The sequence below is a fragment of the Helianthus annuus genome, chromosome 5 (assembly GCF_002127325.2).
Source record: "Helianthus annuus cultivar XRQ/B chromosome 5, HanXRQr2.0-SUNRISE, whole genome shotgun sequence".
Lineage (NCBI taxonomy): Eukaryota > Viridiplantae > Streptophyta > Magnoliopsida > Asterales > Asteraceae > Helianthus > Helianthus annuus.
Window position 1 is genome coordinate 111,087,478 of NC_035437.2, and position 17,021 is coordinate 111,104,498.

The 17,021-nt window shown below is 41.0% G+C and overlaps 1 protein-coding gene across 1 annotated transcript; it reads right to left on the reverse strand.

Moving 5' to 3' along the window:
- Positions 1-5,455: 5,455 nt before the first annotated feature.
- LOC110943400 (cell surface glycoprotein 1-like) lies at positions 5,456-6,928 on the reverse strand. Its single transcript, XM_022185148.1, has one exon. The coding sequence runs from the start codon at positions 6,926-6,928 to the stop codon at positions 5,456-5,458; it is 1,473 nt and encodes a 490-aa protein (XP_022040840.1).
- Between the last annotated feature and the right edge of the window lie 10,093 nt (positions 6,929-17,021).

Consider the following 17,021-nt stretch of genomic DNA (forward strand, 5'->3'; position numbering starts at 1 on the left):
AATTCCAACACTTAGGAAAGTGTCCAGGACCATTTAGTCAATACTCTGTATAATATGAGTGTGTCACGAACTGAATTGTTATTAAAAATGTGGAATTCTGTAATTAAATTGCGTTTTAGGCACTTTCCGACACTCAAACTATCACCTAGTGACATAGTCTTATATTTCTCACTTCCCTACACTCCATACTGGTGTAGTGATTTATCTCTGGCCCATACTGGCCTAAAAATAGTATCTGTTTAAGTGCTGGCATTGTCAGCATGTGTCTGAGTTATCCGCTTACGGTGCTAACTGTGCTTTGTGCATCCGGTTTGTCACTAAGAGTCTGTATGAAATAATTGGAGTGACTGTATGTAAAGAATGCACATGTATGTATATAACATAAATCAGTAAGTAGTTTAAAGTGTCAGATGTAGTCAAGCACAGTCATTAAGCACATAATTAGAGTTAATTAATTTGTACAGTACCTGAGATTTTGCGGGTTGTCACATTCTCCCCCTGTTAAGAAAATTTCGTCCCGAAATTTTATGTCCTACTCCTAGTTGCAGGGGTCTTGGGGAATAAATGTGGGTATTTGGCCTTCATACGATCCTCACGTTCCCACGTGAATTCTGGACCGTGTCGTGCATTCCATCGAACTTTGACTAGCTTGACACTGCTCCGACGTGTCTTATTAATCTTCCAATCCGTAACTTCAACCGGTTCCTCCACAAAGTGGAGTGTGTCGTCGATATGAACCTCGTCAGCAGGAATGACAACTGTCTCTTGAGTCGGACTCTTCTTCAAATTTGATACATGGAATGTATCGTGAACACCATTGAGTTCAGCAGGTAGGTCCAACTTGTAGGCTACAAGCCCAATCCTTTGCAGGATTCTAAAAGGACCAATGTAACGCGGATTCAACTTCCCACGCCTTCCAAAGCGTGCCACACCCTTCCAGGGTGAAACCTTTAACAGAACCATATCCCCAACTTGGAATTCCAGGGGCTTCCTCTTTGGATCCGCATAGGCTTTTTGTCTGTCGCGAGCTGCCTCGATGCGTTTTCGAATCTGAAAGATCTTGTCGGTTGTTTCCTGAACCATTTCGGGGCCAACCAGCTGTCTATCACCCGCATCAGCCCAGCATAGCGGTGATCGACACTTGCGCCCATAAAGAGCTTCAAACGGTGCTGCTCCAATGCTGGTGTGGTAGCTATTGTTGTATGAAAATTCGACCAAGGGTAAGTGTTTGTCCCAGCTACCACCCAGGTCCATTACACATGCTCTCAGCATATCTTCCAATGTTTGAATCGTTCGTTCACTCTGGCCGTCCGTTTGTGGGTGAAATGCTGTACTCAGATTCAATTGGGAACCAAAAGCTTCTTGGAAGGAATGCCAAATCCTTGATATGAAGCGTCCATCTCTATCAGAGATAATCGAGAGAGGCACTCCATGACGTGCTACAATCTCCCTCATGTATATTTCAGCAAGTTTACTTGTGTTGTCCTTTTCCCTGATCGGCAAGAAGTGCGCAGATTTTGTCAGTCGATCTACAATTACCCAAATTGTATCGTGGCCCTTGGGCGTCCTTGGCAATTTTGTTATGAAGTCCATGGAAATCTGTTCCCATTTCCATTGGGGTATTACAGGTTGTTGTAGGAGACCTGAAGGCTTCTGGTACTCGGCTTTAACCTTGGCGCACGTTAAACATCTGCCAACATATACTGCAACATCGCATTTCATCCTAGGCCACCAATAGAAATCCTTAAGATCTTGGTACATTTTATCTGCTCCTGGATGAATTGAGTACCGTGACTTGTGAGCCTCATCGAATATAATCTTCCTCAATCCTCCAAACAGAGGAACCCAAATTCGTCTCATAAAACACAAGGTTCCTTCCTTGTTTGGCATTAACTGTTTCCCCATTCCATGGAGATACTCATCCTCAATATTGCTTTCTTTCAAAGCTTCTCTCTGCGCGGCACGAATGCGCAACGAGAGGTCTGTCTGGACAATCATTTCTAAAGCCCTAACCCTTATGGGCTTAATCCTTTCTTTTCGACTCAAGGCGTCAGCAACTACATTCGCCTTTCCTGGGTGATACTTGATTTCGCAGTCGTAGTCGTTCAACAGTTCAACCCAGCGTCTCTGTCTCATATTAAGCTCCTTTTGATCGAAGATGTGCTGTAGACTCTTATGATCAGTGAAGATTGTACATCTTGTTCCATACAAGTAGTGTCGCCAGATCTTCAATGCGAACACTACGGCGCCTAACTCTAAGTCATGCGTGGTGTAGTTCTTCTCGTGAACTTTCAGCTGGCGCGAAGCATAAGCTATAACCTTCTGTCGCTGCATCAACACGCAGCCTAAACCCTGACGCGAGGCGTCACAATATACCACGAAGTCGTCCGTGCCTTCGGGTAGAGCTAAAATCGGTGCGTCGCAAAGCTTGTTCTTCAACAATTGAAACACTTCTTCCTGTTTATCGCTCCAATCAAACTTCTTGTCCTTCTGTGTAAGTGCGGTGAGAGGTTGAGCGATTTTAGAAAAATCCTCAATGAATCTACGATAATACCCAGCCAAACCTAAGAATTGCCGAATCTCGGTTGGCGTTTTCGGTGACTCCCAATTCTTGATTGCCTCGATCTTTGCGGGATCCACATGGATTCCACTTCCATTAACCACATGTCCAAGAAACTGGACTTCGCGTAACCAAAACTCACATTTCGAGAACTTAGCGTACAACTTCTCCTTCTTAAGCAGCTCTAGAATAGCTCGCAAGTGTTGCTCGTGCTCTTCCTTCGTCTTCGAGTAGATCAAAATATCATCAATGAATACGATTACGAACTTGTCGAGGTACGGCTTGCAGACTCTGTTCATCAAGTCCATGAAAACTGCTGGAGCGTTTGTCAACCCAAACGGCATAACCAGAAACTCGTAATGTCCATATCGAGTTCTAAAAGCAGTTTTGGGAATACTTTCCTCTTGTATTCTCAACTGGTGATAACCTGATCTTAGATCGATCTTTGAGTAAAAACTCGAACCTTGTAGTTGATCGAACAGGTCATCGATCCTTGGCAAAGGATATCTGTTCTTGACAGTCAACTTGTTAAGCTCGCGGTAGTCTATACACATGCGAAAACTTCCATCCTTCTTCTTAACGAACAAAACTGGAGCTCCCCAAGGTGAGAAGCTTGGTCTGATGAATCCTTTATCTAACAGCTCTTGGAGTTGCGTCGACAGTTCTTGCATCTCTGAAGGTGCAAGTCGATAGGGTGCCTTAGCCACAGGCGCGGCGCCTGGAACTAAGTCAATGTGGAACTCGACTTGTCGTGGAGACGGCAATCCTGGCAAGTCTTCTGGAAAGACTTCGGGATATTCCCTTACGACAGGAATGTCTTCGATCTTTGGTTCAGCGGCCTCCTTATCAACGATATGTGCCAAGAAGGCAACACATCCTTTCTTCAAACACTTCCTAGCTTTCAAGCAGCTAATAATCCTCAGTGGCGTATCGCGCATCTCTCCGTGAACTACAATCGTCTCTCCATCGACCATTGGGATGCGTATGGTCTTCTCGTGACAAACCACTTCGGCTTTGTTGCTAGACAGCCAATCCATCCCTATTACCACGTCGAAGCTTCCCAACTCGACTGGCAGTAGGTCTAGCATAAATTCGTGTCCTCCGAGTTCTATCATGCATCCCCTAATAACTTCACCTGTTTCTACTAGTTTCCCATTCGCCAATTCAATAGAGTACGGAACGTCTAACTTACTTGCAGTTAACCCAAGCATGTTCTTAAAGTCTAACGATACGAAACTATAATCGGCACCAGTATCAAAAAGCACATATGCATAGCGTTGATTTATAGGGAACGTACCAGTGACAACGTTCGGATCCTGGCGTGCTTCCCTCGCACCAATGTTAAAAACTCGGCCTTGAGCTTGATTTAACTTTGGGCATTCCCTCTTGAAGTGCCCAACGTCCCCGCAGTTGAAGCATCCTGGCCCTCGGCCATTCCCATTTCCATTTCCGTTTCGATTCCCGTTGGTTCCCCGGTTACCAGCTTGATTCGGGGCATTCCCGCGATTTCCGTTTCCCCCATTATTTCCTTGCGGTCTGTTTCCATTACCGCGGTTGTTGTTATTGTAACCCCTTTGGCCACCTTGGCCTGATCCAACCCAACATGTTTCCTTCGAATGGCCTGTCTTTCCGCAAGATTCACACTTTCTGAGTCGGCACGGGCCGGGATGATGGAACTGACATGTACCACACTTGGGCAGAGTGCCCATGTATCCTCTTCCTCTGTTTTCGGTACCAGTTCCGGCCCTGGCTGGTGCACTTCCTTCTTCCCTCTTGCTAACACTGCTGGTGCCCTTTTTGAAATTTGAGAACTTCCTCTTGTTCTCACTTGGCGATGATTTAACATGTGTTTCCTTCTTTTTCGGTTCAGAGATTGAAAATTTGTCCAATCTGATGGCTTCCTCTGTAAGTGCCACACTGAGATCAATGGCTTCGGTAATCGTTGGGGGTTTGGACGTCGTTACCATGCTCATGATTTGGGGTGCCAATCCCCAGATGAAACGCTCAATGCGTTTAAACTCAGGCTCAACCATATACGGCACAACGCGTGACAAGTCGTGAAACCTTTGCACATATTCAGCAATCTTTGGGCCGTCCATCTTGAGGTGCCAGAACTCAGTTTCTAGTTTCTGTATCTCGGCCCGAGAGCAGTATTTCTTCCTCATGAGCTCCTTCAGCTCAGTCCATGTCATAGCATACGCCGCTGCTTCCCCCAGGGTCTGTACTTGAAGGTTCCACCAAGATAGGGCACCATCAAGAAAGAGCCCTGAGATGTATGTGACTTGGTGCTCGGGAGCACACTTGCTCATCCTTATCACAGAATCCGTCTTCTCTGTCCACCTAACGAAAGCAACAGCACCCCCAGTGCCGTCATAGTTCAAGGGCTTACAATCTAGGAATTGCTTGTAGGTACAACCGTTGGGAGGGTTGTTGTTGCTGTTCGGAATGTTGCCGCTTGTCTCTCCTTGTGAAGCAGCATACTGCGCAATAGCGGCAGCGATGATTCCTTGCAGTTCTGCCTGGGTGGTCGGCATGCGTGCGTCACGTCGAGGAGGCATTTCCTAGAGGATGTTCCACATCGGTCAGGTCATAGTAAGTATAATAATCGTACGTATATGTAGTATCATTCATCATTCACATAACATCTCATGTCATAATCACAACAAATAATCAACGATGCATGAAATTAAAAGACTTGCAACTAATGTTTCATAACCAAACCATCAATACAGCGTCACAAATTTTACCATGTGTCAAAAATATATGTCTGAGTACAAATACAAATGAACCAAAACTAAAATCGTGGCCTTCAAAAAAAGTCTTCATCATCTTGGTTCTAGCACTGTCTTCCCAGTAAAAGTAGCTGGCCTGAAATCTCTGTCGCTGAGTATACCCCTAAACTGACGGTGGAGGAGGAGGAGGAGAGAAACGAGAAAGAATCAATCGGCGCAACTGCATCAAGTCCTCCTCGAGTGCATAGGCAAAACGCAACACGGAAGCAACATCTGACTCCTGAGACGGAGGAAAAGATGTGTGGGATGCTGAAAACAGAGCCTGGCAGGGACAATGGGGATGTGGAGTCCTCTCCAATTGCTGGACACACTGTCTCAAGGCGTCCCGCCGTGACTGCAGTGACGCGAGCGTGTCCTCTACAGAGTATCCGACCTGGAATGGATGGGAAGGGTCGGATACAGGCATGACGTGGGGTACTAACCGAAGGAAGGGCTCATCCATCGGGGCTGGAGCCAAGAGTGTAGCAGGTGGGGTAGGTGCAAACTGTGAAGTAACATATGGTAACTGGGTCTCGAGAGGTGCAGGAAGTGACACTGGTGGAACAAAGTCTGAATAAGGGACCTGCGGTAAAAACTGGCTAACCTCTGGCATGAATGGGGTGTGCCCGAAAAGCTGGCTCGACGATCCCTCCCCAGGTTGAGGCGGAGGAATGTCCTGAATGAAGGTGATAGGAAGGTCGGTGCGGTAAGCATCGGAAGTGGACGAAGGAAACAAGGGGGCATCGAAGGGTACAGTGACAGGTGCAGGAGGGGGAGTGACTGGGACCACGTATGCTGGGTAGTCATCATCCTCGATCCATTCATTGCTGGAGTTGGCGTACCTCGGGTCCATGTGTGTAGCAAACGGGGCAAGATCATCGAATATCGCCATGGGATCAGGTATGGGTGCTAAATCGGGGATCCCAACAGCTGGTGGTGCAACAACGGGTGCGTCAGAAAAAGGAACAAGATCAGTGACAGGAACAGGCTCGGAAACAACTGGAGCAGGCTGATAATCGGCAAGCACGGCTGGAATCGGATCATCTGGGTGAGCGGGAACCTCAGCAGGCTGCTCAATCTCCATCTCCTCATCAGCGTCCCTGCGAGGGATGTAACCGAATCCCAATGGTGGGATATGAGAAGCTACAGACTCAAAAGAATCTGAAGCGGATGAATCAGGTTGAACCTCCATATCAGGAAGCTCGACTATGGGGACAACAGGATCAACAACAGGAATATCAACAGGCTGAACACCGCCCTCCATCGGGGCCCCACCATCCTGGTCTCCCTCCGGGGGACCCTCGATGAGTAGGTCGATGTCATCATCAGGTATCGCGTCGAGGAGCTGTTCCCCCAAGGGAACGGCAGCAAACGGAAGAGGGGCAGGGACCGGAACAAGGGGTAGGTCCTCCCCTGGTGGACCATCAGCTAAGGGTATATCATCTCCGAAGTCTGGTAGGGCAAAAGGCTGAAAGTCGTCCTCATCTGTGCTCGTGTAGTCTGAGGTGAAAACGCCTGAATCGGTATCCATCTCGTCATCAGAGGTATAAGTCCTCGGGTCACTCGCATCGGATACTCCGCTATCGGATGATGCCATGGTGTCTGTAACACATCCACAACATATGCACACAAATGAGATAAGTATGTAAACAAATAATAATGAGATCATGTATGCATCCTAGTCTTCCCAGACTATCCCACTCAATCTCTAAGACTGAATTCCCTAGTCTCTCAGACTAACTCCCTGGCCTCTAAGACCAACCTCCCAGTCTCTAAGACTCAAATTTTCCCCAGCCTCTAAGGCTAAACATCCCCAATCTCTAAGATTGAATCCCTCAGTCTCTAAGACTGAACTCCCTCAGTCTCTAAGACTGATACGAAAATTTTGAAAAAATGTATTTGTGACCTTTTGTTTGTAAAAATGTTTGTGCCCTGGATCTGGACTTTTAGTGTATGCAAATTTAAAAACGTTTGAAAACATTTTCGTGAGAGCCCTAGTGATCATAGTCTAGACTCGAGAATGAATCCTAGTTCGCTATGATCGAGGCTCTGATACCAAGCTGTCACACCCTGGCTTTTGCGGAAGCGTGGGTTTAGTTGGTGTGACTTCTCAATACCATAGCAACAATCACAACATGCTATATGATAAAATATTTGCTGTTCATCCATTAAAATGATTAAAAATACATAACATATTGTCTTGAAACAAAAACATCAACCACACGATATGTTTACAAAACATGACTTGTTTAAAAGAGTTCATAAGACTCGACGAAAAGCTACCAACGACACAAGGACTTGAGACATGCAACTCGTCCAGGAAAGAGTTACACTTCCCAAACCTACGACTCCGGATGACATCCTTATTTAGTACGCAGCTAATCATGCATCACTTGCCAGATCCAACTTAATTCCCTGAAATACATGTAGTTTTAAAAAGTCAACAAAAAGTTGAGCGAGTTCATGAGTAAGTCCGAGTATATAAAACCGTGTAGTATGTCTGTAAGTAAATTTAGTCCCTGGTATGTAGCAATAAGGAAAAAGAGATCACCAATGGTTTGCAAAGTCACTGGTATGTGTGAAAAGGTGCAGGGAAACTCAAACCTAGCATATTTGTTACCGGGCTTCCGGCTGGAAGACACAGTCACCACTATGGGCCGCCCCGGCCTCACGGGTGTGGGCTCGCTACACCCAAATAGATCTATCACTCTTGTGTCCCTTGGTCCTATGACAAGGATTAATGGCCTCAAGTGTTGTGCCCACCCTTCACATGATCTAGTAGTGTAAAACCCTCCCTAAGCTATCCATACCATGTATATAAAAGTCTGAAATAATTTGTAAACATGTATTCCACCCCCGAAGTATAAAACTGAAAACAGTAAAGGAATAGGGGGTCATGAACTCACCGTAGTGCTTCTTGACTCGAACTTAAACTCTTCCCGCTACACGACAACCTACAACGTACTAATGTCTATTAGACGAACGGGCCGTGCCTTGGCTTAGAGTTTAGTGTTTTGATTTATGTTACTTTGGTATTATTTCGTTAAAACAATAATAATTATTTTAACTTAAATAGCGTTCGTAGAAAAATAGTTAGACAACTATTTCGTATCTATTTTCTCGAATATTTTACTAAGTGTTCGGATTCTCAGAAAATTTCGGCAGAGTCTCCTCTGTAAATAGAGGTGTCCATGCTTTAATAGCATATCATTTTCTTTTATATAAAATCAATAGTTCATTTACAATAATCAAACCAACATATAGACATACAAAACTTTACATACTTCATTTCAGCTTTATTACTCGAAACAGGGCTGTTTTCGAGGATTTTTATAAAATAGTTACCCTTTTCTAAAAATCACCAAATTTTTACAGAATATGAAATATGTTCCAAAGTTTATTGTGTAAAAATATCAAAGTCCAATTCGTTACCCATATTTTATAAAAATCATTTTCTTGACTGCAATCAGATTTGTTACCTTCTGATCACAGTTTACGGAAATATTCGCTAAAAATCAACCGTAAGTCCGTTTGACGAAATTCCAGTTGGAGGGTCGTCCTGACAATGGTGTCTATCTACTGTAAAAATTTCATGAGTTGATTTTATTCAGGTTTTAGGTTATGACTCCGAAAGTAACCCACTTTTTCTGCAACAAAAATGCAGCTTGAGCTGCTGTCCAAAAATAATCTTTTAAAAATAGTAAACGGTCTTGAAAAATTATGATTCCAGTGCCATTTGTTTAGTTATTCCAAAACATTCATTTTAGGCTTTTGAAAATCCGTTTTTCGACTTAAAATGACCCCATTACAGCCTGTTGAAGTTGGCTGGAAATCCAACTCAGCAAGCTGTTTGAGTTTTTGTGTGTGAAGAACAATCAACAATCGAACAAGAATCGAAGTGAGACAAGAGTATGAATGGACTTACTACTAGCACAAGGCTAGGGTTGTAATCTTAGGATGAGATGACAAGAAACGATGGTGAGAAAAGCCTTGAACAAAGCTTCTTGAGAGCACTTCAACTTCTTGCTTCTATGGAGGATCTTGGAGCTTGGAATAGGGTTTGTTAGTGAAAGAGATGAAGTTGTGAAGGAAGAAGATGATGAAATTCAGTTGTGGTGAGAGGGGAAGGGTATGTTGGCCGATTTTTAGAAGGAGGAGGGAGAGAGAAGTAGTAATCTTGAGGAATGATGGTAAATTTCTTGGAAATCAAAGAGCCACCCTAATCTAGGTTATGATTGGAATCTCTTGGCCAATCCACAAATTAGGAGATGTTTACAAAATCAAAACAAAATATATTTGTAATGATGGGGCTGAATTCGGTTGGGGGGGGGGTAAAGTGTAAGATTTTTGTTAATTAGTAGGTAATTACTAAAAGGGTTAAGGGTATTTACAAGTATAGTGGGTGTATGTCATGTTTGCATGGTGCATGGGGGTTTTTGTGACCATGATTAATTTAAAATAATAAAATAATATTTCTAACAATATTTTCATGTCCCGGGTAATGTCTGGTTGTTCGGTTTCGCATCGTTCCGTTAAAGCGTTTAATTGACCCGTAAAGCGTCTTTTGTGCATCTTTTTGTAACGAAATTAATTCCAACACTTAGGAAAGTGTCCAGGACCATTTAGTCAATACTCTGTATAATATGAGTGTGTCACGAACTGAATTGTTATTAAAAATGTGGAATTCTGTAATTAAATTGCGTTTTAGGCACTTTCCGACACTCAAACTATCACCTAGTGACATAGTCTTATATTTCTCACTTCCCTACACTCCATACTGGTGTAGTGATTTATCTCTGGCCCATACTGGCCTAAAAATAGTATCTGTTTAAGTGCTGGCATTGTCAGCATGTGTCTGAGTTATCCGCTTACGGTGCTAACTGTGCTTTGTGCATCCGGTTTGTCACTAAGAGTCTGTATGAAATAATTGGAGTGACTGTATGTAAAGAATGCACATGTATGTATATAACATAAATCAGTAAGTAGTTTAAAGTGTCAGATGTAGTCAAGCACAGTCATTAAGCACATAATTAGAGTTAATTAATTTGTACAGTACCTGAGATTTTGCGGGTTGTCACAATTATACCATTTCATACACCCACACGTTAAATTTACATACCTGGGGTCTATTCGCCTTATCACTTGTCTTGATGCCGGTTCTAGACCACATTTCTGGATCATCCTTTCCAAGCAATTATGCTTACCTTTAGATCTTGATCGAGTCATGGATTGTACGGGTTCCTTATCACAAGAGCACGCAGGTTTGAGTTCAAGTACCTATCCTCTCGTACTTGATTCTCTCAAACCAAGGCTCTGATACCAACTTGTAAGGCCCTAATACATATTTGACAAAAAGTCGCAGCGGAAAATTCGTGCCACAAAATTTCTTTCATTACAAACGTCTTGACTTACTTGAAAGTTCGTTTTAATATGTATCTTTTACAAAAATAAAGTATAAGTCCTCTTTACTAAAGTACATACTCAAATATTCCCGTACAATCTATCTTGTGACTCGATCTTTGATCTCTATTCCTCATGATAACCGCCCGTGATTCGTACAACCTGCACTCACCACATACATTCATAACATTAGTACACAATACATAAACAAGATTCAATCTCGTACACTTCCCATTTCGTTATCTTTCTAACTTTTAGCATTTTATCTGCGTATCCATATCCTGGTGAGGCTTCAATAATGTACCTGCATTACTTTTCATTCTCAAGGCACACTATTAATAACTTATTACTCGACGTATCTAAATCATGCATACATACATTCTTACGTGCATACATACACATCTACATACGTACATACCTTCCTATATCTCTACATACATGCATACGCTCATACGTACCTTCATATATACCAAAATATACATCTACATACGCACATACATTACTACGTCTCTACATACGTACATATACACATACGTATCTTCAAATATACATAAATACACATCTATATACGTACATACATTACTACGTCTCTACTTACTTGCATACACTCATACGTGCCTTCATATATACTTAAATACACGTCTACATATGTACATACACTCTTACGTACACGTTCAAGATCTTATATACCTCTTATATATCCATACATTAATTACATGGTACTTAGACTTAGATTTTTAGCCCATAAACGTCAAAGGAACGATCAAAATCATGTTTGGGAGGCCCGCCACGGTCCACAGATAACAAACCGAAGCCAACTATTCCCAAATCAACTTAGATAACAAATTTCAGGTTTTTGAACATGAGGAGGCCGTCGGCGACGACCCTAGGGGCGTCGGCAACGGCCCTTGCAATTGCCCGTAGCCCAAAACTTCCGTAGACAGCCAAATAACCCGTCAGCCAAAAACTGACTTTCTAGAGCCCGCCGGCGATGCCCCTAAGGCCGTCGGCGACGCCCTCTAGATATTGCATTTTTTCTGCAGTTCCGTTTCGTCGTCCGTACGCACTAAAACGCGCATAACGTTTGAACCGTTTACCCTTTAACCTCCCGTTTCTTCCTACATGCTTGTAAATTCACATTGTATCATATGAACTTGAAATCCAACATCCAGTTTACGGAAAATATTCACTTAAAGCTCTCGACTTTATATACCCGCTTTCACTTATTCGACCCGTTCATATTTTCGTCAAACTACTCATTTGTTTTAACCCAAAACATACATAAACGTTATAACTATATTACTTTTACATTATCCGGAGATCGTACTTGGGATTTATGCACCCGATACCCGGTATGCGTTAAACCTATTCATGTCATTCATTTATACGAAAGCAAACTTTGTTAATACAATTTCAAATGCGAAATTGTTTGTCCATTAACCATGACTCACAACCGAGTCTTTAGACTATTAATCCGCGTCTTCGATTCTTGGTTAGCGTACTTATGTACAATTCTACCCATACCCGGTTATAGTACGGTAATCAATTACTTATACAACCCTTCCGGTATAGTAATAAAACCACATTTTGACCCATTCGGCCTACTTAACGTAAATCATCAATTTCATACAACCCTTCCTTATTTGACTTCAATTATCATGCCTAATTAACTAGAACATAATCTTACTTAATAAACTAAGAAGTGATTCGGAAATCACTTACCTTGTGCATCCGTGTCCGTATCCACTTCCTTGCCTCCTCTTGACCCGTTAGCCTTTCATGCTTGAGTCCATCTTGATATGATTCCTCTACTTTCATGCCACCAATTCACATTCTCGTTAGCATACACAATTGTACACGTTAAAGATCATATCAATTGCATATTTCACATTTGACTTTCATTAGTCAATTATAACAAGCATAAGACAGATACCCACTTTCACATACTTTCAAACTCATATAATTCAACATGTCATTCCATGTAACGCGTATTGATGTAACATGTACCATACGACTTTCTAATATCCTATCTTTACAAAAACAAGTCAATTTATGCTTCCAATGTGCAGTTGACTTTCAGTAGTCAACGGTTTATCATATGAACTTCTGACTTATCCACATGTATCCGTAACATCATTTATGCTATATCAATGACACTATACACATTTCATACTCACGACACAAATGTGCTTACAATCATATGATCACCTAGTGATATTAAACACAACGTACAAGTCCTTAATGCATAGTCTTGACCAAGACATACATTCAACCCGAATTCTTGTATGGGTTCCACCTAAAGCACATTCTTCAAGTTAGTATACTACTAATTACATCATTACCTCATCTCATTCATATATATCAAGCCATTTCATACAACCTCACATCTTAACTTCACTTAGACATTTCATCAAACACTTGTTGTGCGTACACCATTTAGTGCACATTGTACAACTAATTAAAGCACATTCTTCCTAGTTCATTCATGAATTAACATAATCTTTCACAAATCATTATCATAACCAAACATCATATGTTTTATATCAAATTATCCATCTAACTACCTTCTATAACACTACTCTAACATCAACATTACACAATTCATCATAAATCTTCACTAAACTCCATCTTCCTACAAATTCTAAGTGGGTTTTATCCCAACTCATCAATACAATCAAAATTAAGCATAATACAAACTTTACATGTTGATATTATCTAGTATTCATGCTCAATTTCATTAAACATTCACGGATTACACGTAACCCACTTCATCAAAATCACCAAAACATGAAATTCGACTTACTTGGTGATAAGAACACTTAGTTGGTCATAAATCTTAATCCATGCATACAATCAAGCTCAATTCCCTTTTAATTTGATTGATTTTGTGGCAACAAGAGTTTTCCTTTTTTTCTCCTCTAGCTCTAGTCGACACATACATTTGATATGTATGTGTTTGTGTTTTAATTTTGTGTTTTAATAATAAATCTTTCCACTTATTCAAGTTTAGTCCCTCTAGTTTGTCACACAATCACAATTGCCATTAAACTCATTCCTTACTTGTTTTACCAAGTATTTTAACTAGGTTAAATAGCCTAGTTATTTTATTTCGTGTCATATCATGCGGAAGCATAGGGCGAATATATGCATTCGAATTTTGGGGCGTTACAGTATCACAGCTCTTATTCCGATCTACCGTAATCACCTGAAACGCGTTTTAAAAAGATTTTGGTCAGCAGGAAATACTGGTGAGTTTATTCATTTTTGTACAAAAACATATTTGTTATAATTCACAGCACTAAGAGTTTTTTACATTTGCCCTTTTCAAGATTGGCAAACACTTAATCACTGCAATTTACAAGTTTGTTATAATTTATAGTATTAGGAGCGATTACAATATTTATATCAGCCAATTACCCAACTGTATTTGTCACTCGACTCGTTTCTGCGACTATGGTCATATCACCCATTGGCTAACCCGTTGTCCAATGGTGACGGTTATCAAGCAATGTATACAAAACCCCACATACCGGCTGTAATTGAAAACTACAAAGACTTAATCCCTGTAATTATAACTTTGAAACCAAACATAATTTTGAAAGCAATTTTGGTAAAAAAGAGAATGACTCACAAACGGTGAGAAAAGAGATTGGACTCACTTTGTAACTTTAGGGTTCAACTAGAAAGCCTCCTAGTAGAATCTTGGGTATAACTTCTGAGCTATTTTAAAAATATATAATGCACTCGTGTTAAGTATAGTACCCCTAATTCAACCTTATCCCTATGTCACGAGACCGAACTCCAACGAACTCAGTCGGGTAGAGCCTTGACATGCATTATGGGCTCCAGATCAATCGGAAAGGGTAACGGTGATCGGGAGTTAAAACACTTAAAACGGAGCAGGGCTTTGTAGGATTCATGGGATGAAATATTAAGAAAACATGGTATATATATGAGTAAAGAAAGAAGGCGAGGAATGATCTGTGTGAAATTTAGAAAAGCTTGATGTCCTTTTTATACCTGGATGTGGCTTGAAGGGGACGCTACTTTCTTCTTATCAAATGACACGTACACTAAATGAAATCAAATGATTTCTTTGTAAGTTTTGATTTAATATTATTTTATTTAATATATATTATAATTAATTTAACCGCTTCACTTATTTGGTGCTTATAACTTCTAAAATATGACGTTTTACAGAACAATGAATATGTCATTTAACCGACAATATTTGTATCTACATTTTGTACCAAGTTTCATTAAAAACGGGGTAGGTTCAATTAAAATGTATTTAATTATTAAACAGTTTCTAGGCCCGTCTAGGTACTTCATAATTCTAACAGTCAACTTAACCGTAGCCTACCCGTCTAATAATATAAGTTTTATATACTTTTATTTTAATAGAAAGGTGACCCATATATAAGCCAATTAATTAGTATAACAATCCAACCAACTATATATAAAATAGTTTTTAAAGCTATTTGGGTCGAATAATTATATTAAAATAAAACTAGTTACTAGTGGTTAATAAATTTAAATAAACATATAATTCTTATATGATAAAAATGGGAATGTTACATCCTCCCCACCTTGTTTTAAATCTCGTCCTCGAGATTCCCTGAAATGTGGAGGAATACCTTTAGTTTGTCACTGATCCTAGTTCCTAAGTATATTCTGGTCCTTACTTTGAATTTTGACCAGAACTATTCTCTATATTTTTGAGACTCTTGTCTTCTCAAGAGTTCTTAATGAAGGAAATTACAATCATTAGCGTAGGTTTTTAGCTGTTTTGTGTTTTAGCAAAATTTTGAGTTACAGGTTTCCTAGAGTGTTAATAATCGCAAGGGGAATTCTTATAATTTCAATGGCGCCCCAAAAGGGTTCCCGTCGTTTGTCGAGACGGATAATCAAACGAAATAATGTTCGATATCGGAGTTATAGACGTATACGAGAGATTCCTGATAGATAAATCTAAAATTATTATTAACACCCTATTCGTGATTATTCCTAATTGCCAATCATTATGGTCTTTGGATTTTCTTATAGATATACATATCTATATAATCATATTAGACAGAATATATTGTTTCCATATTCTAGATATTAGATTGATTTACACTGATTATGTTTCCATATTGTATTCTATTGAAACTCTGTACATGTTTCATTATAATGTCAATATATACAAAACACAATTACTCTGATTAACTTGGTATCAGAGCCAATCTCCTAACCCTAATTCTGCCACCACCATTCTTCCTCAGATCTGCAGCCTTCTGCGATCTTTCAACACAGCAAAACAATGGCCCTTCTTGCTTCATTCACCACAGCCGAGAAAACCAACCATAATTCTCACAAATTTGCCTTTACCCTTTCACCCTCTAACTATGGTCACTGGAAAACCATGATACACCCTTTCCTTGTCACAAACAAACTCTTTGATTACATTGATGGGACTATCCCATGTCCAGATCCTGTCATCACTGTCCCTAACACAGACACTACATTACCTCCTACAACTCAGCCAAACCCTAACCATACAACATGGGTTTCTAATGACGCTCACGTACGAATGCTGCTTCTGTCCACCATCTCTGAAAGTGCATTTCAACACGTTCAGGGCACCACTTCTCGGGAATTATGGCTAGCCCTGGAACGCGCCTTTGCCCCGCATTCAATCTCTCGTGAATATACTTTGAAATCACAACTGCTCAGAATTCAGATGCAACCAGATGAATCATCCACTGCTTATCTCACCAGGGCCAGAGAGTATGCTGATGCATTAGCCAATATAGGTGAACCCTTCAAAGAAAAAGATCTCTTCATGCTTGTTGTTACTGGCCTTCGTGAGGAATATGATGGCTTCAAATCACAAATTGTGGGTCGTTCATCACCCACTCCCTTTTCTGACCTCTTTGCATTACTTGCTGATCATGAGTACATGATAAAGAAACCAGACCCATCTCCTGCTCAAGCATTCACGGTCACCAGCAACCGTCCCACTCCGCCCTCTGCAGCCCCGTCTTTACCAGCCGATACTGTTTAGGCTCTTCAACAGGTTATGTCTCAGCTAGGTTTACAGGTTCAGCCTCAAACTTCCTCACAACAACAATCTCAACCTCAGCCACAAGCTTTCTTTGGGTCTCGGGGTCGCGGTCGGAGCTCCTCATATCGTGGCCGTGGGGGACGTGGAAACTCTCGATATAACAACAATCACAACAACTCCTACAACAATGGAAATAACAGAGGTTAATTTAATTGGGCATCTAATCAAAACACTGTTTTTGGTA